At 66.3% G+C, this 25928-nt stretch overlaps 2 protein-coding genes across 6 annotated transcripts; one reads left to right on the top strand and one right to left on the bottom strand.

Moving 5' to 3' along the window:
• Positions 1-799: 799 nt before the first annotated feature.
• TMEM198 (transmembrane protein 198) lies at positions 800-4727 on the top strand. Of its 2 annotated transcripts, none has more exons than XM_085325897.1 (4): positions 800-1049; positions 1359-1934; positions 2288-2496; positions 3208-4727. In XM_085325897.1, the coding sequence occupies exons 1-4, from the start codon at positions 860-862 to the stop codon at positions 3352-3354; spliced, it is 1122 nt and encodes a 373-aa protein (XP_085182023.1). In that variant the 5' UTR covers positions 800-859; the 3' UTR covers positions 3355-4727. The 2 variants fall into 2 exon arrangements, with proteins under 2 accessions (XP_085182023.1, XP_085182022.1); XM_085325896.1 differs by having other exon boundaries at positions 822-1049; positions 2288-2478.
• A 240-nt stretch (positions 4728-4967) lies between these two features.
• Positions 4968-24578, bottom strand: OBSL1 (obscurin like cytoskeletal adaptor 1). Of its 4 annotated transcripts, none has more exons than XM_085325891.1 (28): positions 24487-24578; positions 22252-23364; positions 21401-21670; positions 20956-21216; positions 20258-20563; positions 19530-19808; positions 18512-18787; positions 17833-18105; positions 13899-14171; positions 13279-13554; positions 12894-13166; positions 12151-12426; positions 11419-11694; positions 10902-11177; positions 10052-10327; positions 9262-9537; positions 8908-9183; positions 8556-8822; positions 8199-8468; positions 7831-8097; positions 7329-7595; positions 7070-7182; positions 6826-6979; positions 6375-6536; positions 5943-6047; positions 5542-5808; positions 5190-5459; positions 4968-5084 (listed from the first exon to the last, which is right to left on the bottom strand). In XM_085325891.1, exons 2-28 carry the CDS (start codon positions 23303-23305, stop codon positions 5077-5079), a joined length of 7347 nt encoding a protein of 2448 aa, XP_085182017.1. In that variant the 5' UTR covers positions 23306-23364; positions 24487-24578; the 3' UTR covers positions 4968-5076. The 4 variants fall into 4 exon arrangements, with proteins under 4 accessions (XP_085182017.1, XP_085182019.1, XP_085182020.1 ...); XM_085325893.1 differs by having other exon boundaries at positions 22252-23212; XM_085325894.1 differs by lacking the exon at positions 13279-13554.
• Between the last annotated feature and the right edge of the window lie 1350 nt (positions 24579-25928).

Raw genomic sequence — 25928 nt, 5'->3', positions numbered from 1 at the left:
CACAGGAAATGTGGACGTGGCGTTCCCACGCCAGCACACGGCACGGCAAAAGCTGTCCGATTTCTTGTGAGCTGGGCTCAGACCCATCGGAAAAGGGGCAGCCACTAGCCCCAGCCCAAGAGAGGACCGGTTCCTCTCCAGCACCCCGAGGAGCCCAGCGTGGGAGGGCTGAATCTAGCTGGAGCGCCTGCTTTTTTAGCAGGTCACTAGAAGCTGGAGCAGGTATGAAAAATAGCCAGAAATATGATTAGAGGATTGGAAAAAATGCCTTGGAGTACAAGTTTTAAGAGCTCAATCTGTTTAGCCTATAAAAATAGAAGATTGAGGGGTGACTTAATTACCGAGTATAATTTCTTCACAGGCAGAAAATACTAGGTAGTAGAAATCTCTTTAATCTGGCAGAGAATGGATGAGAGGCGTGAGCGCCAGGGGCAGGAAACTGAAGCTACAGACACACTGCAAGGCACAGCGTCTTAGCAGGGAAGCTCCCCACGGATGGTGACAGACTCTCTGGGGACAAGGGATCCTTCTGGACACCCTTCTGGGAGATGGCAGCTCCTGGCCTGTGCCAGGGGAGCAGCACAGCTCCACAGCCTGCCCTGTCAAGGCTGCGTGAGGCTCTTCCCCTCTTCCCTTTCTTCCCAACCGAGTAGCAATGGCTCTGGGGTGGGTTTTCCCGGCACTGGRTACTGAGTTTCTTGGGCTTGGAGGATCTCCGGGCTGGGACGGCGGCAGTTCAGGGCTGCGAGGGAGAGCGCCTGCCGAGTGYCTCCACCTCACTTCTCCTGTCCTCCCCAGCCGGAGCAGGTGCTGGGGCACAGCTTTGCCCACAAGCGATGGGGCAGGAGTGGAGATTTTGATGCCTCTTCCGGGAGTCCCCAGAGCCATGACTGCAACTGTGCAGACGCTGCGTTTCAAGCTGCTGCCGCACGACACGGGCCAGGAGTGGGCACACAGCTGCCAGCAGGAAATCGAGCGTCGCTACCAAGTGGTGCCCTCAGTGGTGTGTGCCATGTGCTGCCTCTTCGGGATCATCTACTGCTTCTTCGGTGAGCCAGGCCAGGCCCCAGCTGCAGCAGGAGAGGTGGATGGGGCAAGTGGAGGTGGGAGAAAGGGCATGGGGGAGATGGGGGGCCCAGCTGGGAGCACCAGCCCCAAGAGTGGACACAAACTCAGCCACAGAAAACTATTTCTTGCCAGCTCAGTGGCAAGGAGGAGGGCCAGAGAAGTGCTGCGAGGAGTGGAAAGTGTGGCATTTKCCCTCTCATTCAAGCATAGATCCCRCGGCATGGGGCTGGCTGTGCCCCTATCGGGCACAGCTTCCTTCCTGAGCACCAACTATGGCCATCTCTCCGTAGGCTACCGCTGCTTCAAGGCTGTCATGTTCCTGACAGGGCTGATGTTCGGCTCCATCATCATCTTCATGCTGTGCTACAAGGAGCGGGTGCTGGACACGCAGCTGAGCGTGGAGGCCTCGGTGGGCATCGGGCTGGGCATCGGGGTCCTGTGTGGGCTCGTGACCATGCTGGTGCGCAGTGTCGGCCTCTTCATGGTGGGGCTGCTCCTGGGGCTGTTGCTGGCGGTTGCTACTCTGGTGGTGATGGAGCAGTTTTACCACCCGCCAACGGTGTGGATCCCCATTGCACTCCTCCTGGGCGTGGGGATGCTCTTTGCCGTGCTCACCCTGCAGTGGCAGCGGTTCTTCACTACGCTCTCCACCGCAGTCTTTGGCAGTGCCATCATGACCGTCACTGTCGATTACTTCATCGAGCTCTTCCTGCTGGTGCAGTACATCTATGAGCGCATCAAGGTGGCCCCTGCTCGTCCCGTGTGCTGGTACAGCTGGGTCATCCTGGGCATCTGGCCACTGCTCACCACACTGGGCGTCCTGGTGCAGTGGAAGGTCACGGCGGAGGGCTACTCCCACACTGAAGGTGTGCAGGGGCTTGGCTTGGGGGTGACGAGGGGCTGGGGGAGATGGACATGGCGTGGGATGTTGCTGGGTGCAGAAGCTGGGGGATTCGAAGCTAGGTCAGGTGCTCCCAGGGCCTGGGTTTGCTTATGCAGTTTGCATGATGGATGGGCTCTGCAGTGTCCAGCAAGCAACTATAGCAAGGGGACAGCTGGCCATGCGTGGTGAAACACCAGGGGCTGCTGTGGCCCCAGCGTGTGGGGTAGAGGGAAGCTCGGGCTGAGTGAGCGGAGGAGGATCAGGTGGCTGGTCTGGGTGCGGGGAGAATTCAGGCTGCGGCAAGTCCCCGTGCTCACAGGCCCCTCTGCCCTGCAGTGATCATCAGCCGGCAGCAGCGCCGCGTGCAGCTGATGCGCATCAAGCAGCGGGAGGACCGCAAGGAGAAGAAGAAGAAGCGGAGACCCCATCACCCTCCACCCCACCAGCACAAGGCCCACCCACCCGAGCCGGCCTACCGCCGCAAGCCCAACCCTGTGCGCCGCTTCGATGGGGACGTGCTCTCCCCAGTGAGTCCCGCGCCCAGGGTAGAGATCTCCCCGGGCCTCGGCCGGCCCTTCCTTCTCCGCGTACGGGCCTTGCGGGCAGGCTGGGGCACAGCGAGAGGGGGCAAGGCCGTACCAGTGAGGCTGGGGCAGCTCAGGAAGGGCTGAGCTGCAAGATGCCCGATGCGGGGCCACTTTAGCCTTTGCAAACGAGTGAAAACCAGCAGCCAGAAGCTTGTGGCCACAATAAAAAAGCAGAGGGCAAGGCACAAAGTATGTGTCTAGAGAAGGGATGGGGCCGTGCGCAGGGACAAGGGGACAGTGTGCCATCAGCTCCCTGTGGCAGGCAGCTTGCAAAGGGCCAAAGTGCAGGAGGGGAGGCCAGCTCACCAGCACCCACCTGGGGGCTGTCACGAGGCCATGGCAGGACGGGCAGTGGGAGCTGGCGGGCAGGCTGGCACCACATGGCAGGACCTTGCTGCACATGGCTTGCTGGGCTTTGCCAGACACAGATGGTCTCTTCCCAGCACACTTTCGGGAGCCTGTTGGCAGTGGTGGGGTAGATGGGACCACACAGGGTGTCAGGGCAGGTGCCAGGAGAGCTGCAGCCGAGCCTAGGGGTGGGGTGGGATGGTTCGGGATGGGACAGGACAAGATGGGATAAGATGGGATGCAATGGGATAAGACAAGATGAGATGGGATGGAGTGCACCAGGAGCAGGGCCCCCTCACTTCCCACTCCTCTCTCGAGCAGAGTTACATCCAGAGTTTCCGAGAGCGGCAGACGGGGCCATCCTTGAACAACCTCATYGCCAGTTCCCACACCGTGGTGGACCTGGACTATGACTGCAGCTCCACCGTGCCCCTCACCACGGGCTCTGGCCCCGCCGTGCGGGTATAACCCAACCGAGTGACCTCAAGCGACACCAGCACCCCAGCCTGCCCTGAAAGACCCCCTAGGACATGCGGGGCTGTTCCCTCAGCCTTGGATGACCACTTGTGGCTCAGGGCTGCAGAGGCTGCGGATGGAGATCCTTCCTGGGGGAGCATGGGACTCAGCTAGGCAAGCGCAGGATGCCAACGGCGCTGGAGGTGCTGGGGAAACCCTCCGGCAGGGACTCAGGCCAAGGATCAGGGACACATGGACTCATGGAGCGTGGTATGAGCAGCTCTGCTGGGGTGGAGGGCTCCCACAAGTGCCCCAGGGCTCCCTGAGACCCCRCTGCTCCGTGTTTCCCCCTGGCCCGGGCATGCTTATCCTGTATCCCAACACCTCCATCCCCGCGTTCGAGCCCCCTTCCCCAAGAGCAGCTCCCTGTGCCTGCCCCCACCCCACCGCACCCGTACAACAACTCCCCAAGTGCCTGTGCTCCATGTCCCTTCCTCCACAAGCGGGTCCCTTGGCCCGTGGCCCTCCAGTGATCTTCTCCGCATGTGCCCCCCCATCTCAGCCCTGCCTGTGAGCAGCTCCCAGCCCCTCTCCTAGGCAGCTACCCCCARTACCCATCTCCTCTGCCCCAGGCACCCTGCCTGCCCCCCAGAGCAGCTTGCCTTGTCCCCCCCTTTTCCCAGGATGAGCCGGGGCTGGTGCTGAGGCAGATGCTGCCCAAATCAGGCTGCCCAACAAGGAGGACCAGGCATGCTGCCACAGGGAGGAGGGACCCGGGGCTCCTGCTTGCCCGGCGCAGGGGAGGCACGAGGAACCCCTGCCCCAGGGTGAGCCTGGCCTCTGCCAGCGTGTGCCCAGCGTGACGTGCTCGCGGGGGCCTCGCGCAGGCCCCCCCCTTTCGATGGGGTACAGGGCACTGGAGCCAGCCTTCAGGCAGAGGCTAGGCTGCCTCAGGGATGCAGGGACTCCTGCGGCGTCCGAGGCCAGCGCTGTTTTGCTGGCGACTGGATTTTATAGTGGGTGGGGGGGGACCGCGGGGTAGGGCTGAGCCTCTGGCTGGGGCAGCACGTCTGCGGGGCAGGGCAGGAGCCCCTGCCCAGAGCATGGCCGCGGGCAGAGGCTCCCGCCTTGTATATATTTCTCTTGCTGTGATTTGTATTAATTTATTACGGAGCGAGCCAGGACGTCGCGCTGGGAAAGGCCGGGATGCCCCCGRCAGCGCTCGGTGGGGCCGGCCAGGCCCGGGCGTCGCGGCGGGTGCCCAGCCCCATGTGGCCAGGGGGTCCCACCGCTCCGGGAACTGCATGCRCCTGCCACGCGCCCCCRGCTCCGCGGTGCAGCGCCGCTCTCCCCTTTTCAGTCTCTTTTGTAAATGTGCCAAACGCTGCTGAGGCCACGGCCACACAGTAAAGAGCCTTTCAGAGCCCGGGCTGCCTGGGGGCTGCGGGGCGGCCGAGGACCGTGGCCGCGCGGGGGGCGGGCGGTTTGCGCCGTGGGGCCCCGAGGGCCGTTCCCCCACCCCAGAGACCTGTTTCCCCAGGCTGGACAGCGCAGTGGTGCGACCGTCCAGGCTGCCAGCCGTGTGTTCCCGATGGGGCCCCCGGGGTGGAAGAAGCCATGGCAGGAAAAAGCAGGACGTTTAATGCCGAGCCCTGAGGCCAGAGCAGGAGCGGGACGGTCTGGCTGTGTCCGTGCGTCCTGGGGGAGGGCTGCCCCGTCTCCTGCGTGCGGCTCCTAGCTCCCTGCAAGGAGAAGGGGAGTCAGGGAGCAGGGAGCAGGCCMTGGCAAAGGGCGGGGGGAGCCCAGCGGCGGGGAGGGGCCCAAGGGGGGGGCAGGGTGCCACGCACCTCGCACGGTGAGCTGGGCCTTGGAGCGGGCCTGGCCGAGGCTGACCTTCACCACGCCGCTCATGCCGGCGGCCGTGGGGCACAGCGCCAGCCGGTGCACCCTGCCCTGGCTCTCCATCCTCACGTGCGCGCCGGCCCGCAGCACCTCCCCGTTGAGGCTCCACTGGGGCGCCCCGGGCAGCGCCCCCGACACCTCGCACTCGAAGCGGGCCTCGGCCGGGGCCACCACCTCCACGCTCCGCAGCCCCCGCAGCACCTGGATCCGGTCCGCTGCAAGGCAGGGCGGCGCCGTGAGGGCCCGGCAGCCGGGGGCCCCGCCGCCCCCGCGCCCGCTCCCCGCCCCACTGCTCACCCTCCACGAGGAGGCGCGCGGTGGAGCGGTCGTCGAAGGCGTCGCAGGTGTACGAGTCCTCGTCCTCGGGGCCCACGCGGTGGATGATGAGCGTGCGGTAGCAGTCCAGGTTGCAGATCTCGTACTTGTCGCCGGCGAAGATCTCGGTGTCCCCGCGGAACCAGCGCACGCGGCCCCGGGCGTGCGACACGGTGCACTCCAGCGTGGCCTTGTGCCGCGCCAGCACCGTCTTGTCCCGCAGCGGCTTCACGATGCGGATGGGCAGCGCTGGTGCGCGGGCAGGGGGCTGTGAGCATTGCTTTGCCCGCGCCACCATGCTGGAGCCCCAGCTCCCAGCACGGCCAGGGAGCAGGCCCCATCGCTGCCCAGCCGCGGAGCCCGGCGTGCCCCCAGCTGCTCACCTTCCACCCGCAGGTTTGCCTCCGAGACGGCCGTCTTGGCCACGAAGCGGATGAGACCCGCGTCCTCCGGGCGCACGCCGCAGATGAGCAGGAAGTGCTTAGTCCCTGGGTGAGGGGGACTGAGATGGGGCGCACGGCAAGCGGGGTAGGCGGCGGGCCCCGCTCTGCCCACCCGGCCCTGCGGCCATTGCCACGCAAATGCCTCTCTCCRCCGTGGCTTCGAGTTTGCCCCTTCCCAGCCCCGAAACCACATGAGTTAGCAGAGCCGGAGCCGGACGCCCCCAGCCTCTGCCCGTTGCTCACGCCCATCGCTCAGGCCGGGCGAGCGGGCTGCAAGGGCAGCTGCAGCCGAGGGGGAGCGGGGCAGCCTGCCGGCCCCGGGGGCACGGCTGCACCCCGGACCGCGCAGTCGCGYGCCAGCAACGCGCTCACCTTCTTGCCGTATTTTCACCGTGCTGGTGACCTTGATTTTCTCGCCGTCCCGGAACCACTCGCCCTTCACGTCCCCGTGCGACGCCTCGCACGTGAAGACGGCGTTCTCGCTCTCCCGCACGCAGGCGTCCTGCAGCTCCTGCACGATGCAGACCTGGCGCTCTGCRGGAGACGGGGCAGGGGGCTGGGTGCTGCGCCGGGCCCGGGGGTCGGGGGTCCAGCCTGCGGCTCCCGTGCACGGGGACGACGTGAAMACCAGCCCGGGGTGACGGGGAGAGGCTGTGCAAGCTGGGAGCAGGCAGGAGAGGAGACCCCCAGSCTGTGGGTCCCCAGGGGCAGCGAAGGGGAAGGGACGAGCACATCTGGAAGCCACAGCTGCACCAGCCAGAGGCTGYGGGTACCCCGCGGGGTCCCTTTGCGCCAAGGCCAGCACTGCCAAGCACCGCCGTACCGTGGACATGGAGGGTGGCGGAGGCCTGGCAGTCGCCCGCGTCGCAGGTATATTCGCCGGCATCGGCCAGCTCGCAGCAGCTGAGCTGCAGGAGGCGGCGGCGGCCCGCCGAGTAGATGCGGCAGCGGGGCCCCGGTCGCAGCTCCGCGCCGTCCTGGCCCGGGGAGCGCGCGGTCAGGGGGTGCSGGGGCAGCACCCCGCCGCTGCGCCCCGCGGGCCGGGCCCGGTGCTGCTGAGCCCTCACCTTGTACCACTTCACCTCCGCCGTGGCGCGAGACAGCTCGCACTCGAAGCTGGCAGCCCCCGTCTCCGGGACCCCCAGGTCCCGTGGGATCTTCACCATCGTGACCGGCGGCTCTGGGGGGAGAGGACGCAGGGTGGAAAGGTTCGGCAGCGGAAGACCTCGGCTCTGGGCTGGGGGTCTCAGCACGGGGCGAGGGCTGTGCTTCCCAGGGCGCTGCTGGGGCCACGCACCCCCCGGAGCCCCCCGCCGGCGACCATACCCCGCACGAGCAGGCGGGCGCTGCACCGCAGGGCATCAGCGGTGAAGGCGACGGTGCCCGAGTCCTCCAGCGTGAGCCGCTGCAGCGTGAGGCTGTGCGCGCAGCCCGCGGCGCTGATCCGGCACGTGCCGCTGGGCTTCACCCGGATGCCGTCCCGCGTCCAGACGCCGGGCACGCCGGCGTGAGACAGCTCCAGGTGGAAGGTGGCCGTCTCCTTCTCAAAGGCCTCCACGTCCGCCAGCGGGGTCCGGATCGACACCTTCCGCGCTGCAAGGGCCGGCGGCCCGGGAGGCCCCCGGGCGCAGAGTTTTGCTGCTGCAGCAACGCCACGCTGCTTCCCGCACCGCCACCCGCCCCTAGCGCCATCCACGCCGCCTCCTTCCRTCGCCCCCACCCGCCAGACGCCCGGCTCTGCCCCAGCTCCCCGCCCTGCCCGGGGCGGCTCTCCGGGGGCACTGGCGCCTTGCGGCCCCCGCTCCCCCCAGGCCGCGCGGGTACTCACGCTCGACGCACAGCTTGGCCTGCGTGCGGTCGTGCAGGCTCTCGCAGCGGTAGGTGCCGCGGTCGGAGGGGCTCAGGCTGCGGATGGTGAGGATGCGCCGGCGCCCCGACTCCCGCAGCTCGTACTTGCCGCTCGGCTGGAGGAGGACGCCCTGCTTCATCCACTGCACCTCGGCGGCCTCGTGGCTCACCTCCACCTCCAGGCACGCGTCCCGCTGCTCCTCCGCGGCCACGTCCCGCAGCCGCCGCACGAACAGCACCTGCGCCTCTGCGAGGCCCGCGCGCGGGGTCACCGGCGGGCCCCACACCGGCTCGGGGCCGCTGCGCGGGCCACCCGGCGCGGGGCCCCCCGGCCCCCTGCCCGCTCACCTCGCACGCTCAGCCGGGCCGCGCTCACCAGCCCCTCGGCGTTGGCCGTCACGGTGGCCGCGTCGGCCGGCTGGCACCGCCGGACRGTGAGGCTGTGACACAGCCCCGTCCTCGCCACCACGAGCCGCTCGCAGGGGGCCACGGCCTGGCCGTTGAGCTGCCACGTCAGGGCCACGTCCTCGGGGGACACCACGCACTTGAAGGTGGCGTCCTCCCCCTCCAGCACCGTCAGGCTGCGCAGCTCCGCGATGATCTCCACCACCCTGGGGACTGCAGCGGGGCCGTGAGGGCGCCCGGACCCGGCGGTGCCCTGCCGCCGCCGGGCGCTCCCCCATCCCCTCCCCGCTCCGCGCTCACCCTGCACCGTCAGCGTGGCCAGCGTCCGGTCATCCTTGGACTCGCAGGAGTATTCGCCGGCGTCCTCGGGCCCCACGGCGCTCAGCACCAGCGAGCGCTCGCGCCCCTCCGCCTTGACCTCCCGCCGGGCGCCGGGGGCCAGCTCGCGCCCGTCCTTCAGCCACACCACGTCGCCCTTGGCCTTGCACAGCTCGCACCACAGCACCACCGTCTCGCCCTCGTGCGCGTGCACGTCCGCCAGGCCCCGCAGGAACTTCACCAGCAGCTCTGCCGCGCACGAGGCCGTGCCGGCAGCGTCCCGGGCTCGCCGGCCCGTTCCCCCCTGCCCCCGGCCCCCCAGCCCGGCACGCACCTTTGACGCTCACGTCAAACCGCATCTGGTCGTGGCTGGAGAGGCAGGTGTAGACGCCGGCGTCCTCCTTGCCCACGTTGCTCAGCACGAGGCTGTGCACGCGGCCCTCGCGCCGCAGCTCGCGGCGCTCGCCGGCCGCCACGGGCTGCCGCGGCCCCAGCCAGCGGACGGCCGCCGGCTCTTTGGACACGATGGCCGAGAGCACGGCGCTGCCGCCCTCCAGCACCAGCAGCTTCTCGGGCTGCTCCTGCTTGTTCACGAACAGCACGGGCGCCTCTGGGGCAGGGCAGAGCCGGCGTCAGCTGCGCCGGGGCCCAGCGCCGCCCCGGCGCGCGGCGTCCCGCTCGGGCTCACCTTTCACGCGCAGCGTGAAATGCACCTCGTCGTCGCCGGCGTCGCAGAGGAAGACGCCGCTGTCGCCCGGCTCCGCCTGCTTGATGGTGAGGCTGCGCGCGGGGCCCTCGCTGCACACCAGCAGCCGCCCGCCCGAGCGCAGCGCCCGCCCGCCCTTGCGCCACTGCGCCGCCGCCGTCTCCGGGGACAGCCGGGCCACCAGCGTCACGCTGTCCCCCTCCAGCACCTCCACGGGGCTCTGGGCCTCCTCCTTGTTCACAACGCGCACGGGCTGGGCTGGGGCGCGGGGGACACGGGCAGGGCTCAGCAGCGTCCCCCCCGCCGGGCGCCGCGCGGCCCTTTCTCCCCCTCTGATAAGGGCAGCGCCGAGCCCGGCCCTTGGCAGCCGAGGCAGGAGCGGAGGCGCCTGGGAGCCAGCCAAGGATAAATTTAGCCAGCCCCCGCCGGGGGAGGCGGGAGGCACACGCCTCGCCACCGCGCCGACGGGCCCCCTCGGTGCCGGCGGCTCCTGCAGCACGGCGCTGCGTCTCGGGGCAGCCGGGGGCTCGTGCCCCCCCCGCCGCCGCCGCCGTGTCCCCTCCCCGTGCCTGCGCNNGGCGCAGCAGCTGCTCGGCTACGGCAAAACCAGCGTAAGTCGCAGGGGAGAGGCCCGTGCCCCCGTGGCAGGCCGCGTGGCACCGCCAGGGCGCTGGGGCTCCCCACGGAAGGCCGCAGCCCCRGCGAGGGGGGCAGCACCGAGCGCAGCCCCGGCGCCGCCTGCTCCCCGGGTGCCGAGCTCCCGCCCTCTCACCTGACACCTCCACGCTCGTCACCACGCGGTCGCTGGCGGCGTCGCAGGTGTAGGACCCCGAGTCACCGGGCTGCACCCCAAGGATGCTGAGCTCCCGGAGCACCCCCCGGGCCTCCAGCCGGACCCGCTCGCTGGGCTGCACCTCCTGGCCGTCCCGGAGCCAGCGCACGGCGGCGTCGGGCCGGGACAGCTCGCAGGCCAGCACCAGGTCCTCCCCAGCCACGAGGCAGCGCCGCTCCGCAGCGCCCGTGCTCCCCACGATGGTCACCGGCGGCTCTGGGGGCCGCAGAGAAGGGCCGTCACGGCGGGGGGAGCAGCCCACGTCACCGTGCTAGGCACAGCCCGGCAGCACCGGCACAGGCTACCGGGGTGCAGGGAGAGGAGTCCCCGGGTTGGGGGTGCCCTGCAAGCCAGGCCCCAGTCTGGGGGCAAAGCAGGGACAAACCCTGCCCTGCAGGGCGAGACAGTTTTTGGCTTCACCCCTGAGCTGCCAGGGCCAGCTCTGGCTGCAGAATAATACTGCAGGGCTGACGGGAGCGGGAACACCACATCTTTTCCTGTTGCTGCCCATCCCAGTCCCTGTCCTCCGCCGTGCACCCATGGGTGGTCCCGCTGCAACTGCTGGACCCCTTCTAGATCTTTTCCAGCTGCAGCTGGGCAGTGCATGGGTTTCCCCGGAGCTGCTAGGTGGGTGCAGGCAGCTCAGGGAGGACCACAAAGCCCCCTGTCCCCCCCCACACACACATGCACCACCGTGCACTTACTGAAACCCAGCCCAGCCCTGGTTGTCCCTCGTGTCYGCCAAGGACCTGCGGGGCTCCAGGCAGGCAGCGAGGAGAGTGCCGCTCACCTTCCACGGTGACGCAGAAGATGACGCTGTCATCGTGGGTGTCGCAGAGGTACTCGCCCTCATCCCTGCRCGTCGCGCCCAGGACGACAAGCGAGCGGCGCGCCCCGTCCTCCTCCAGCCGCACGCGCCCCGTGTCCTGCAGCTTCTCGCCATCCTTGTACCACTTCACCTCGCCGTGGGCGTGCGAGAGCTGCACCTCCAGCACCAGGTCCTCCAGGGCCCGGCAGTGCCGGCGGGTCGGCAGAGCGTCCCTCCCCAGGATCCTGACCAGCGGGTCTGGCAGCCCCAGACGCCAGCAGAGCTGCCGTTAGCCGCGGGCTCGGAAGTCCCCTGTGCAGGGTTTGGCTCCAGGGAAGAGCCGTCCCACGGAAACCAGTCCGCAGGGCTGCCCCCCAGCACTGTCCGTGGCAAGGAAGCTATGGGGACCCGGCCGCTCGCAGCCCAGCGCCCCTTCTCTGGAGTCTCCGGGTCTGCGCCCCAGCACCCGCCCCAGGCTCTCTGCCAGCCCCTCGCTCACCCGACACTTGGACAGTGAAGGTCACGGCGTCGTCACCAGCGTCGCAGACGTATTTTCCAGAGTGCTCCGCTCCGGCGGCGGGGATGAGCAGGCGCCGGTGGGCGCCCTCCTCCTCCAGCACCAGGCTGCCCCCCGCCTCCAGCCTGACGCCCTCCTTGGCCCAGCGCACGGGCGCATCCGCGCGGGACAGCTCGCAGGCCAGCGTCACCGTCTCCCCCGGGGAGGCCTTCACGGCGGGGGGAGGTCTCCGCGGCTGCAGGATCTTCACCGGCAGTTCTGCAGGGAGAGCGTGGCCCCGTGCAAAGTGGCACAGGCACAACGCCACCCAGGAGGCTGCTGCCAGCCCCGGGCGAGTACCGCAGCGGGTGGCAGAGTCGATGCGCGCCCAGGAGGCCACGCGCCCAGGAGGCAACTCAGGCAGCRGGGCACGAGCTTCTGCCGGGCTGCCATGGGCTGAGTCACCGTGGGGGGACAGAGAGGCTGTGGAGAGTCCCGCTTGGGGCACACACAGCGCACGGGCCGTGGAAGCCGGCAGGGACCACATCGCCCCTGGGCGCCCGCATGGCCCCTTCGGTGCGCGCTGCAGGCAGGTGCCTGCTGCCTGGGGAGGGGTGCAAGCGAGCAGCAGCTCCGCAGCCAGCCAGGGAGCAGCCAGAGCAAGTGCCCTCTGCCCAGGCTGGGAGAGCCCCTGCAGCGGCGACCCCCATCCGTGGGGCACAGGCCCCGGCTCACCTGASACCTGGATGTCGAAGGAGACGGCCTCATCCCTGCTCTCGCAGATGTACTCGCCCGCGTCCTCCRCGCTGGCCTTCAGGATGACAAGGAAGCGCTGGGCCCCCTCCGCCAGCAGCAGCAGGTTGTCGCTCTCGTCCACCTCCAGCCCGTCCTTGAACCAGCGCACGGGAGCGTCCGGCACGGACAGCTCGCACCGCAGCTCCACGCGCGCCAGGGCCTGCACTGGCAGCACCAGCGAGCGCTCCGGAGGGTGCAAGATCCGCACGCGTGGCTCTGCCGGGGACACCGAGGACGCGAGTGAGACCTGCTCTCCRCGCTGCCCCGGCTCTGCGGTCCCCAGCACTGCTGTCACCTGCCCTGCACCGCAGCGGGGCCGGGGCGCTGCGGGCTGCAAACGCCTGCCGAGCGGGCTGGCCGCAGCGGGGTGCCCCACGCACCGCGAGAAACGCTCGTCCCGCCGGGCAGCGCGGCGGTGACGGCTCCTGGAGCAGGGACGCGGCGGACGGCCCCAGCGCACCGAGCTGGGCTGGGCAGGGTAGAGAGCTGCTGGCGGGCAGGTCGGAGCCCAGGCGGGCGGGGGGCGGGCGCGCTGGCGCACAGCCCCGCAACGCCGCCTCGCCGCGCGGCCGCTAATGCTGCCCAGCGACGCTACGGGCAGGGAGGCCGTGCTGGGGATCGCACGGAGCAGAGCAGGGGCAGCGCCAGCCTCCCCGGCAGGATGTCCTGGCCACGCCACCAACCTGCCACYGTGACCCTGTAGGAGGCAGAAGCGTCTCCGGCGTCGCAGACGAACTCCCCCGCGTCCTGCGGCCGGGCGCAGGGCAGCACCAGCCGGCACCGCGGCCCCTCGCGCTCCAGCACCAGGCTCTCGCCCGCCTCCGCCTCCAGCCCRTCCTTGTACCAGCGCACCGGGGCGTCCGCGCGGGACAGCTCGCACCACAGCACCGCGCGCTCCCGGGCCRCGTAGGCGTGCGGGGCGTCCTCGTTGGAGGCGACGATCCGCACCGGCGGCTCTGCGGGGCAGCGCGCGGGGCGCTGCTGTGACGCCAGGCGACCCCGAAGGCGTCTCTGGGCACRGCCCGTGCCCGGCGCGAGGACGCGCGCCCAGCCGCGGGCACAGCTCACCGCTCACGGTCACTGCGAAGCTCACGGCRGCGTCCCCCGCCTCGCACGTGTAGGTCCCCGCTTCCGCCGGCCCCACCGAGCAGACGCGCAGCCTCCGCGTGCACCCCTCCGACTGGACGGCCACGGCCTCGGCGGGCACCACGGCCTCGCCGTCCTTGAGCCAGCGGACGGGGGTGCCCGCCGGGGACACCTCGCACTCCAGGAGCAGGGGCTGCCCCGCCAGCAGYGTCCGGCAGCGCTGGGCCTCCGGCACCGGGGCGATGCTGGCCTGTGGGGCTGAGGGCACCGAGACCCCTTGTCACTTGGTCGCCGTCCCGCCCACTCCACTGTGCCCCATGCACCGCGCCGCATCAGCCCGCAGCGCTCACCGGCGCGGGAGGCAGGCGAGGGAGCGCCGGAGCYGCGGGCGGGCATCGCGGGTGCGTGCCCAGCCCTCGCCGGAGCGGGGTGCCGTGGGGCCRTGCAGGGGGAGGCGGCAGGGCAGGTGGTGCTGCCAGTGCTTCAGGATGCAGCCCGGGGAGCGGGGACAGCGGGGACGCTCTAGGGGAGCGACGGCCAGGGCAGGCAAGGGGGAAAGYGGGCGCATGGGGAGAGGGACGCCGCTGCGGGGCGGCACCGACCTGCCACCGTGACGTTGTAGAAGACGGAGTCGCCGCCGGCGTCGCAGACGAACTCCCCCGCGTCCTGCGGCCGGGCGCAGGGCAGCACCAGCCGGCACCGCGGCCCCTCGCGCTCCAGCACCAGGCTCTCGCCCGCCTCCGCCTCCAGCCCRTCCTTGTACCAGCGCACCGGGGCGTCCGCGCGGGACAGCTCGCACCACAGCACCGCGCGCTCCCGGGCYGCGTAGGCGTGCGGGGCGTCCTCGTTGGAGGCGACGATCCGCACCGGCGGCTCTGCGGGGCAGAGATGTGGGCTCAGCTGCAACGCGAAATCCATTGCTGGTGACTGCAGTGGTCAGACCCCAACACAGCACAGTGCCTTCACAGGTTCATTGATTTTTAAGCCTAAATACGAACACCTGATCTACGTCTTGCCAGGCCCCAGCTGTTGGGCTGCCCTGGCCCAGCTGTGACAGGGACCTCCCTCACCTCTCACCCCATCCGGGTGCCAGCACAAGGAAGCRTCTTGCTTCGAGTCTCACCATAAATCACCGTATTGGGTCAGACCTCAGCAAGACCTCGCTCCCCGCATGGGTGCCTGGCACCACTGCGCCCCCCACCCAAGGGGGAAGGTCCCCCGAGGGAGGCGGAGGGTGACACAGCAGGTAGGAAAGTAAAAAGCCACGGGACCATTCACGTGTGTGCACAGTGCCAGCGTGCCCAGGAGCCTGTGCACGGCCCTTGTGGCTTCCTTCCTGGGGGAGCTCGACTCCTCCAGCTGTTTCCCCAGCCACCGCTTTGGAGGGCTGTTGGGTCTGGGCCCGCAGCATGCTCCACGCTCTTGTTTCGATCTGAAGCTTTACATTCGCTCGCTCTGCAATGCAGGCGCACAGCTCGCTCGCAGCCAGCTTCCCCATCTCTCCTGCTCGCTGTGGCCCAGCACATCATGCTAGATTTGAGTGCAGGTTAAATGCCACAACTAACACATGTAACCTCAGCCTGCCCACAAAATCTTTGCCAGTGCTCACAACTCTCTGCTAAAATGCATTGGATTCATAAAGTCCAGGAGGGGCTCCGTACAAGCATTAGATAACCAACCTTCCTCTCCCTTGGGAGAAAGCCTCAGTGGGTCAGGATGTGGTCCTTGTCTGTAGTAGCCAACACTATCTACCTGTTCGTGTACTAGCAACTGGTGGTTTCTCCATCAACATGCTGTAGGGGCCCAAGACTGTGCTCTGGGTGCTCAGCCCAGCCCGTGGGTCCAGGCAGGCATGGGGCACAGCCAGTACCAGACCTACGGCAGCAGCTGAGCTGATGAGAGCAGGGCACCAACCGAGCACCTGGCACATCCGCCTGTTCTTCTCACAGCCTACCACTGCCCCATGCCGGGCATCCAATTTGCAAACTTCCTGTTTGTGATTTTAAAGTTTCCTTCCAATGCTCAATGCAAACAGTGAACAGTGCACTACAGATCAACAGCATATAAGAGTGGACACCTAGACAGTCTGAAGTGTTTAACCTGAGTCATGCTGAGTCTGTATCTGTCCAATTTATTGATCAAATGCTGCAAAGTTCCTTAAATGGGCTTGTCAAAAGCAATCAAATCACCGAGGTACAGCTGGAGACATCAACGCTGATGCTCAAGACCTCCTGCTTGGTGCCCTGAATCCAACACTGCATATGAGGAGAGGCCTTTGCTACCAGCTTCAGCATTAGGTCTCTATCCCCTGTTTGTCATTGCCCCATGAGCAGGCTTCAGACAACTGGGTACTTTTAAACCCCCGGGGAGCACAGAGGAAAGCCCATGGCTCAGCCCACCTCAGCAGGACAGGCTGGGAGCTCCAGCATAGAGACACGGAGGCAAAATTATGTCCCCAAATGTAGAAGTCTCTGATGCAACAAGCAGAGGGATGGTGCAGTTTGGGCGAAATCCACCTTCTGCAGGGCGCTGGGAGAGCCCTGCATGGGAGAAGCCTTGGGTGAAAGCTGAGAGGGGACAGCACGTCAGGCCATGGTGAGCCACACTGCTCTGGCTCCAGCCCTGCCGATGGCTCCAGTGGAGCCAAAACGCTCAGCAGCTGCCAGAAAACCCGAAGGCATTTGGGGATGACCAGGCTTTAGGCAGCTGGACTTGTGCATTGCACCAGCCTATGACGGGGATAACTCGGATGCCTTGGAGAAATCCAAGCATGCCATATCAACAACACTGCTTTTATCTGCCAAATCTGAAATTGTGTCAGAGAAGTCCTCGTTTAAGCCTTCTGTCACCCGCCGCTCACACCACGCTGCCTGGTGCTGATTACACCGTTAGCCTTTCCCTGGTGACCGAGTCCTGAACTGAGTCAGGCTCTTTAAGACTCTTCAGCCTAAGTTATGCAAAGCTGCTGAGCTGAAATACTGAACTTCAGCAGATGGTGCTTCCTCCCTCTTATGTTACAGATGCTGAACTTTCCACGCCTGTGCACCGCCGCAGGATGGACGATGCCGCCTGTCTCTATCCAAAGCATTACAGCCATTGCTGATCACCCCAGGGGCCTTTACAGTCCATCCTTCCCCAAGGTGATTTCGAGTCTGTCGTGTTAAAAGCCCTTCTTTCTCAATGCTCGTGGCAATCACTATTTTACCGATTCCTCTTCCATCTTGTGTCACCCATCGCATTTCCATGCCTACATCTTCTATGATTAATGGCACTTCCGCACTTATCCACACGTGAGCATTGCGGAGAGGTTTTACCACTGCAGTCACATCACCTGTTAACCACGCCGTACATCTGTGCGAGTAGCCTCCCTGCATGCGTGGAACTGTGGGATTTGGGGCCAGCGACAGGAAATCTTTTGGTTGTTTTCAGTTTTCATGACCATTTTCCATTTGCACTGCTACCCAGCGACGCTAACAACTGCTTTATGATGGGGGAAAGTCACTGCCTGATGCCATCCTCAGTTTGCACAATGTAAACACAACAAAATCGTTAGTATCCAGGCAACTACTAATTTTTAGGTCAGCAATTAACGCTGTCCATCAGAGCAATGTCCAATAGTGAGTCACCCCACACCAGGTGCCAGGTTCTCAGTGTTGGATGCTAACACCTGCTATTTTTAGGAACACAGAGGTCTTGTTTACTGGCCATGGGAGAGGTCCAGCAAACGTCACCCGGCATGGGGATGCTCTGGACCCACCATCAGTGCCCGGGCATTACAGACCGATGCCCAAGGAGCGAGCTGCCTGCTTTTTCAGTAAGACTTACACAGCAAAGCCCTGCTGCTGCGCAGACCCCTACCCATCTGAATCACTGATTCAGGTAAGGACATCTCTGATGTGAAGCGTGAGACACTAAGCCTTTCCCAAGGCTCAAGAGAAGTCAGCCATCATGTCCCCATCCTTACCACCCTGCAGAGCAGGTCTGCCGAGCCCTGAAACCTCAACCCAGCCCCTAACCAGGGATCCAGCTGCCCATAGCTAACCTCCAGGAGAGGTAAGAGGCAGAAGGCAGAGTGGCTTGAACTGGGTCACGGCAGAGACAGGGTGCGAGTTACCAGGTAATGAGAGTAAATAAGGTGGTGTCTGGAGGAGCACCCAGAGGACCAAAGGGGCAAAGGAGAAAAGTCACAGTAACACGGAAAGACGAGAGCACGGAGGCAGCAGGGAGAAAGGCCGGGGATGGGCAGGAACGCAGCAGATGGAAGATGGTCCCAGGGGCTGCAGGTGGCAGGAAGGGGAGAGCAGCTGGACACCACAGCGCCAATAGCAGACAGACAGACATGCTTCCCGTGGTCAGCACTTCCCACGGTGGCTGTGTGTCCTTGCACATGCACTGAGCAGCACGTGAAGTCTCCCTCTGAGCGAGCAGGGCCTCACTGTGCCCTCAGGGACTGCAGCCCACGCGGAGGCACCCAGCACTGGGCACCACAGRGAGACGGAGCCCCGCGAGCACATCGCTGACCTGCAACGCACCGACCTGCCACCGTGACGTTGTAGAAGACAGAGTCGCCGCCGGCGTCGCAGACGAACTCCCCCGCGTCCTGCGGCCGGGCGCAGGGCAGCACCAGCCGGCACCGCGGCCCCTCGCGCTCCAGCACCAGGCTCTCGCCCGCCTCCGCCTCCAGCCCGTCCTTGTACCAGCGCACCGGGGCGTCCGCGCGGGACAGCTYGCACCACAGCACCGCGCGCTCCCGGGCCGCGTAGGCGTGCGGGGCGTCCTCGTTGGAGGCGACGATCCGCACCGGCGGCTCTGCGGGGCGGAGATGTGGGCTCAGCCCGGGGTTCTTGYCGCGCCGCGCGATGGCAGCGCCCAGCCCCTGCTGCCAGGACCAGCACGAAGAAGGGCAGGAGCACTGCTGTCATTTCTGACCGCAGCACTGCGGGCTGCAGGATTCGGTTTTGAGGGCCGGGGAGATACGTGGAGGCAGGGGGTAAGCATGGGGCACGTGGATACTGGAGGAGAAAATGTAAGAAAAGAGGCAGGGAAGGAACGATGGCAGCAGGAAGGGAAGAGCGGGTCTCTTGGGCACATGCTTGCCCTGGGCCTGCCGCAAGGGGTGGGAAGCAGGAGCTGCRGGGGCTTTACCAGCCCCCAGCTCCCGCTCAGGCAGCTACAGAAGATGGGGCCAAGCTCCCACGTGCAGTCCCCAGCTCACCAGTCACAGTCACCACGAAGCTCACGGCTTCGTCCCCGGCGTCGCACGTGTATATGCCGCTGTCCGAGGGACCGGCRGAGCGGACGAGCAGCCTGCGCAGGCAGCCCTCCGCCTGCACGGCAATAACGTCGTCCGGGGGCACGGCCTCGCCGTCCTTGAGCCAGCGGACAGGGGCGCCCGCYGGGGACACCTCGCACTCCAGGAGCACGGGCAGCCCTGCCGGCTGCTTCCGGAGGCGCTGGGCCTCGGGCACCGGGGCGATGCGGACCTGCGGGGCTGAGAGTCGTCGCAGCGGGTAAGAAATGGGTGCAGGCTCTTGCTCGCCCAGAGAAGCTGGGAGAGCCCCTCTGGTCCCAACCGAGCAGATCTCAGTGTGCGCACATGGACAGTGTGCAATATCCCACCCTAACCCATTGGCAGTGGGTGCTGCTGCCCAGGATTGTCCCTGCGCTGCTCAGCACCCTGAAGACGCTCTGCCCAGCACCACCTGGAGTTAATTCATCCCCAGTGTGAGCTAGGGGTGCATGTTATATCCCTGGCTGAGACTTGGAGCTGACAGGCACAGAAGCTCTTTGGCCATTGCTGTGGTACTGGGACAGCACAGCCCGATGGAGATGTGCCTTGGCGKGAGGGCAGAGGGCTCCCAGCCAGACCAGGCAAGTAAGGAAAAGCCTTGCTCCAAGCCCTAGAGGGAATTAAGTGCCCAAGGTCTGCACAACTCCTCCACGGCCCACAGCCTCAGTGTGTAAAGTGCTTTGGGCTCTGCACTTTACACTCCAAGGAGCTCCAAGGAGCAAAGCYGCTCTCGCAGAGGGCCAGCACTCTCCAGTCATGGGCTGGGAGGCAATAGCACAGCAGAGGCTGCTCATCCACCTCCTGCTCCCGAGCCAGCTCTAAAGAGGGGGTGCTGGATGTGGGAAAAAGCACAGGCATCCCACACTGGAAGAGGTGACCACAATCCGTGCAGCATCCTCCATCCCCACTCCTCTCTTCCTCGCCAGACCGCAGCCCCGCTCACCTTGCACCTGCAGCGTGGCCGAGTCCCGAACGCCGCTGGACACAAAGGCGACCTGGGCCCCGCTCTCGGCCAGCCGCGCTCCCCGGATCAGCAGGGAGTGCTCCGTTTTGCAGTGCTGCACGCAGTACCGGCCGCCCGCCCCCTCCTCCTCGTCCAGCCTTGCTCCGTTCAGGAACCAGGCGCCCCGTACCGAGGCAGAGAGCTCCAGGGAGAAGTGCGCATCCTCGCCGTCCCGCACCTGCACATCCTGCAGGCCTCTCTCCAGGCGAGCTGCTGGGACTGGAGCAGGGCAGGACTCAGCCCCAGACAGTAATGGCATGTGCCAGGGCCAGCASACCCAGGAGTGTGCTGTCCCCAGCTGCCTGCTGCCCCTACCCAGCATCCAGGAGCATCTGGGACCCATCACCCAGGACTGGGCCAGTAGAAAATGCCCTGCAAGTCCTGGGACCAGGCCATAGTGCCATCCCATCCTCTCCTGGGAAGAAGAGTTGCTTGGAAGTGATCTGGGATGTGTTATTTAAGTGCAGTGCTCTGTGCACGCTGGCTCACAAGGGCAAGGAACACCAGCCAGGGAAYCTACAGCCAACAGGCTGGTGCTGAAGGGAGATCAAGGGCTGGTCCAGCCCATCTCAACAGGTCCCTAAGGAAAGTCAGATCCAAGCCCAGCCTAGGAGGCCCAGAAGGGAATGAAGGAAGACCCATGGCCCGGATGGGGTTAGAGTCCTCACCGAGATGCACGGAGCCAGGGAACTCYACAGGCCCACTCCTGCCGTACTTGTTGACAGCACAGATGCGGAAACGGTAGTCCGCCTCGCAGGGCACRCTGTCGCCCAGCACCTCCACCAGGCTGGCCAGGTCGGTGGTGAGGCAGTGCACCCACTCGCTGGCGCTGACCTCCTGCCGCTCCAGCACGTAGCTGCTGGGGGGGCGATGGTGCACATCGGGTGCAGGGCACCACGTCAGCAGTGCTGCGTTGCTGTGCTCCGTGCTCATCCTGGCTGCCACAGGGGCACTCGGAGGGTCGCGTTTCACACCTGCAACCCACAGTCAGCATTTCCTTCTCAGAGACTGCAAGCCAGGCTCCGAGCAGGGGAGCGAGGCAGGGAGAGGGGTGAGTAGGGGGCTGTGCAACCTCTTCCACTGGGGATCCTCTCTCTGTTGACAGAGGATGCTCATGCTTGGAGAGCACCAACTCAGCAGGTGCCTTGCACCTGTGCAGCATGGTGCCAAGCCTCCTGCCACAAGAGCTTGTGGAGCACAAGTGTGACTGGGGCTCTGGGGCCAGGGCCCTGCCAAAAGCCTCTTTCTCCCSAAGCAATCACAGCCCTCATGTCCCCGGGGCAGTGGGTGCCCATCCCAGCTCTCCCTTGTGTCAACCACTGGTGAATGGGGAGGATGGGGAACACAGGACCCTTCAGGGGCTTACACTTGACCCGGAGCTGGGAGGATGTCTGAGACTCCCCAACGGCAAAGGAGATGATGCCCGCCTCCTCCCGGGTGACGTGCACCAGCACCAGGAGGTGAGTCCTGCCGAAGCTCTTCAGCACAGTGTGGGACGACTCCTGCAGCTCCTGCCCGTTGCGGCTCCAGCAGATTCCCTCCACCGCTTCCCGTGTCTCCACGCAGAAAGCTGCGTTCTCCCCCTCCATGACGTCCAGCTTCCGCGGCAACCTCTTTACAATCATCCCTGAAAAAAAAGYGCCAGGTGAGGGGTGGGGAGGGAACAAGGGGTAGAAGGTCTAGGAGAGGTAACAGGAGGCACAGGGAGGCATGCAGGCAAAAGAGTGGGAGGGCAGATGCAGGGGACAGCAGGTTGCTGCCTGGCCTGGAAGAGGGAAAGTGAAGCTAGAAGAGCTGGGCCTGCCCCCCACCTCGGACGGAGACCTCAGCRATGCTGCGTCCCTTGTCCTTCATCTGGCAGAGGTAGATGCCGTCATCATCGGTGTGGGCATCTCGGATGGTCAAGCGCCTCATCACGCCTTCCTCCTCCATGATGTACTTGTGGCTGGGCTGGAGCTCTTTGTCCTCCAGGTACCAGGTGGTGGGGATGGTCCCCAGTGGCACGTGGCACTCCAGCACGGCGTCCTCCCGCTCCTGCACCTCCACATCTGCCAGGTGCACCTGGAAGCGCACGCGGTGCTCTGGAGCCAAGAGAGAGAGATGGGTGCTGAGGAGCGCAGGGGGCCAGCACCCACACCACCATTGCTCAGCCTCCTCCCCCCACCCCGCGTCAGCTCTCGCCGTCCTTTGGCGCTTTGTGCCGGGCTCCGCTGGCTTGCAAACACCACCGCACCCTGGTATTAGCACCAAACCGAACCCTGGGTGGGAGGCGCGCAGCACGGCTAGCGCCCCGGCCCCCTGCTCTCAGCTCCTCTCACCGCAAGCCGCAGGCAGGCCAGCAGCACCGGGTCTGGTGGGGGCAGTGCGCAGCCCACGGGTGGGCCGGGAGCGGGGCAGCGCCAGGCGCTGTGCCACCCTCGGYGAGGGGCCGGCCCGGTGTCCCCGGCTGGCAGCGCGGCCCTGTGCAGGCTCTGCCAGAGGGACGGGCCTGTCGCCAGCACAGACACTTGGCGCCRTGCCCTGCAAGGCTCCCAGCCAAAGCCACTCTGCACTTGCGGGGGAATTTGTCACCAGCGCATCGCGCCCCCTCCCTGCTCGCCGCCTGGCACACGCAGCCCTCCAGGAGCGTCACCCCTCTGCTCGCAGCGAGAGAGGTACCTACCCTTCACCTGGAGCTGCACAGCGCTGAGCGTCTGGCCGGCCGTGTTGGAGGCGGTGCAGATGTACAGCCCCTGGTCCTGGGGCTTGCAGTACAGCACCTTGAGGATGAAGTAGCCCTCCCTGTCCTCATAAACGAGGTGCCTGCGCCCCGGGGTGACGGGCTTCCCATCCTTCTTCCAGACGATCTCCGGCTTGGGCTTGCCGGTCACGTAGCAGCGAAACTTGGCATGCTTTCCCGCACTCACGGCGAACGCCTTGGCGCCCGGCACGCTGGCGGGCACCTYGCCGTTGGGCAGTGCCCAGGTCTCAGGCCCGGCGCTCCAGACCGCGGCGTGCCGGCGGCACTGCTGCTGCTCCCCCAGCTGCTCCAGGCTGTTCTCGGGGGACCCACGGGATTGCTCCCCCGGCAGCCCCGGCACCATGGGCTCAACCAGGAGCACGGCCGCGGCCAGGGCTTCCTGGGAGCCGCTCCGTGCCCGGCACACATAGACCCCCCCGTCCGGGGGCCGAGCACTGAACAGCTTCAGGAAATGCCAGTCCTCAGGCTCCTTCCCCACGGAGAAGTGGCTGCTCTCAAAGAGGTCGGAGAGCTTGTGCCCGTCCTTCTCCCAGTGCAGCACTGGGCAGGGCTGCCCTGACACCCTGCAGGTGAACACCACGTCCTCCCCCCGGCACACTCGCATCGACGAGGGCCTGACCAGGAAGACGGGTGGCTTGTTCTCAGGGTCTCCTTCCTCCTGGAGCTCCCCAGCCTCCACTTTGAGCGTGGCAGCGGCATAGGTCTCGCCAACGTTGTTCTTGGCCTTGCAGACGTAGAGCCCGCTGTCCTCCGGGGTTACTTGGGAGACCAGCAGGCTGTACATGTTGCCCTTGGCCTCCACGTGGAAGCGGCCCGACGGCTCGATCGGAGTCCTGTCCTTCTCCCAGAGGATGCTGGGGCGGGGGTCACCCACGATCTGGCACTTTAGGACGGCGTCAGCACCGTTTTGCACCGTGAAAGTGCGCGGGTAGGCCAGGAACCTGGGTGCTCCYCCAAATCCATCCATCCCATCCATCCCAGCCTCCCCAGGGTCACAGCAGGCGGCTCAGCGGCGCAGCAACCGGGATCATCAACCTGGAGCGATGCACCGTCAGACCGGGGCTGGGCATGGGCAAGCACCCCACGACCACACAGTTTGCCCGACTCGGCTTTTCCCTGGATATGCTCCAGCTTCAGCCCAAAATGCCCATTTTTCTGCCCCAAAGCAATGGGAAAGGTGGCAAAAGGCAATGCTTTGCACCCAGGGGGCCCAAGTGCATACAGCCCAGGCTGCRTGTGTGCGCACACGGGACCCCCAGCTCCCGGAGCACAGGGCCCCTGGCCGTGCAGGGCAKGCGAGTGAAGGCTGCTTGCAGGGCCTGAGGGGTGCTGGGCACGGGGAATTGGGCYGGGGTCGGGGCTGGGGCCGGGGCTGGGGCCGAGGCAGGAAGGGCCCCAGCCCCGGCCCGGCCCCACCCGCGGGGCATTCCTGCAGTATCGGGTGGTGGCAGAGCCACATTCCTGCAGCATCTGGGCTGGCTCAGGCACAGGTGCTGATAAGGGGCTGTCATGGGGGGGGGTGGGAGGATCCGGCTGGATCCTGGCGCTTCCTCCGAGCTCAGCGGGGCAGGGAAGCAGGGCTCCCCGTGCGCTGGGGGGCTCACTGCAGATTACCCTACCCGGGGGAATGGGGGCTCCCCACGGAGAGGAGATCCCCGCTCTCCCTGAGGCAGGATCCCCCCACCCCAGCCATCAGGTATCAAAAGCCATGACTCTAATGAAATAACTAGTCACTCAAGCCCCAGGGATGTAGAGCAAATGCCAGAGGGTCTGAGCCTGCTGCCGGGCGGCCAAGGCACTGCCTCCGTCCCCAGCCTGCGGGTAATCGTGTCCGTCATCTCTGCCTTGCTCGGGCAGGACATGGACATGCCCTGCCTGAGCGAGCGGGCAGGGGTGGTGGGAGCGGACTGGTCCCTGGGAAGCAGGAGGGACCAGGGCCAGCTTTTCCTCCCAAACCTCTGCCTGTAGGCAACGCATTCATTCAGGGGTGCGTTCCCAGGCAGATGTGCCTCCAGACCCACAGGCTGCCCCAGYAGCAATTCCCACAGACAGGCACATCCCCGCAGGCTCAGCCGCTCCACTTCTGCCCTTCACCTGCCCCCGATCACCCTGCCCTGCACAGTCCCCATGCTGCAGTCCCCTGCCCCACACACGCACCTCGCTTCTTCACCTCTTCCTTGCGTCTCCCAGCACCGGCACCCTGCGCCTGCTGCGTCCCCCAGCTCCGCTCCTGGACGTCAACATGCAGGGACCAAACGTTACAAATGCCTGCAGCTGCTGTCCCCAAAAATACCCTCTTATGACACACGGGGCTGATAAGTCTGAGCCTGCTCCATTCAGTGCCTTGGCTGGGGAGGGCTGGCCTATGTATAGCACCCCAGCAGGAGAGCGGCCGGCCTGGAGCGGGGAGGCAGTCCTTGACCTCCAGGGCGCCAGCATGCAGCAGACTCAACGGTGCCATGGTGTGGGGTCAGCCTGCGGCAGGAGGGAACACACTGCGTGGGACCCAGGCTGAACAGGGATGGCACGTGCCACACGGGATACACTGCCTGGGACACGCTGCATGGGGGAGGACATGCCACAGGGGATGCACTGCATGGGATGCCAGGCTGCTGGGGGGGGATGTGCCACACAGGGTGCCCTGCACGGGGCAGTGGGCTGCTGCAGGAGCGGGCTGGCACAGAGGCTGCATCCCAGCATGCAGACACACAGGACTCCTGGACACGGGACTCCCGCCTCTGTCCCTGCGGGCAGCCGCGGGAAGGGCAGCATGCACTGAGCGCCCCCAGCCAGCTCCCACCCAGCAGCTCCAGCCCCCGGGAGCAAGTCTGCAGCCAGGCAGCCCAAGGGGAACCATGGGCGGCTCCACCTGGTGCTGCTGCAGGATCTCCAGCTGGCTCGGCTCTGCCTCACCTCATCCTCCTGCACCTCCACCCCAGGCTGCCCCAGCCCTTCCCCGGCCACTGCCTGTCCCAGGCTGCATGGGGCCCTCTTCCCATCCCTCCTGCTTCATGTAATGCAACCTTGCCAGCTTCCTCCTGCCCACCCCAGGGCTGCCCTGGAGACGCYACAGCTTCCCCTGCCCCAGCCTGTCCTTCCCTGCTCCCCTGTGACCTCGGGGTGTCCCAGACATCTCCAGCACGAGGAGAACCAGCTGCCATCCCCAGCATCTTTCCTCGTGTGGTGGCCTAGCAGGGCTCTGGATTGCTTCAGGTGCCTGCCCAGGTCTCACCACCGGGCACAGCCATCACCACCTCCCCCTGTAGCCCCAGAAGCGCTGAACCCGCAGCTCCCCCACTCCACTCCAGCGTGGGGGCACCCTGAACCAGCAGCTGCCACGCTCACCCTGGGGCACCCCTCCATCCATGCTGGCGCAACAACACCTTCATGGCAGCACCCTGCCCGCAGCCTGGCCTCCCCCAGCCCCATGCACCCCGTGCCCCGGCGGCATCGCCCCACGCCCCCCTCCCTGGGCGCCTTCCCCCCCCCAGACCACACTGTCCTTGCAGTCCTTGCATTCCAGACGTCTCAGCACTTTCGCTGCCCAGAGATAATATTCACGGCGAGCAGACGTTTGCGTCAGTGTCAGATACGTCTCA

The sequence above is a fragment of the Rhea americana genome, unplaced genomic scaffold (genome assembly GCF_003343005.1).
Source record: "Rhea americana isolate MKP2758 unplaced genomic scaffold, rheAme1 scaffold_124, whole genome shotgun sequence".
Classification (NCBI taxonomy): Eukaryota; Metazoa; Chordata; class Aves; order Rheiformes; family Rheidae; genus Rhea; species Rhea americana.
The sequence above is the reverse complement of the archived record's forward strand: the minus strand, read 5'-3'. Positions and strand labels throughout refer to the sequence as shown.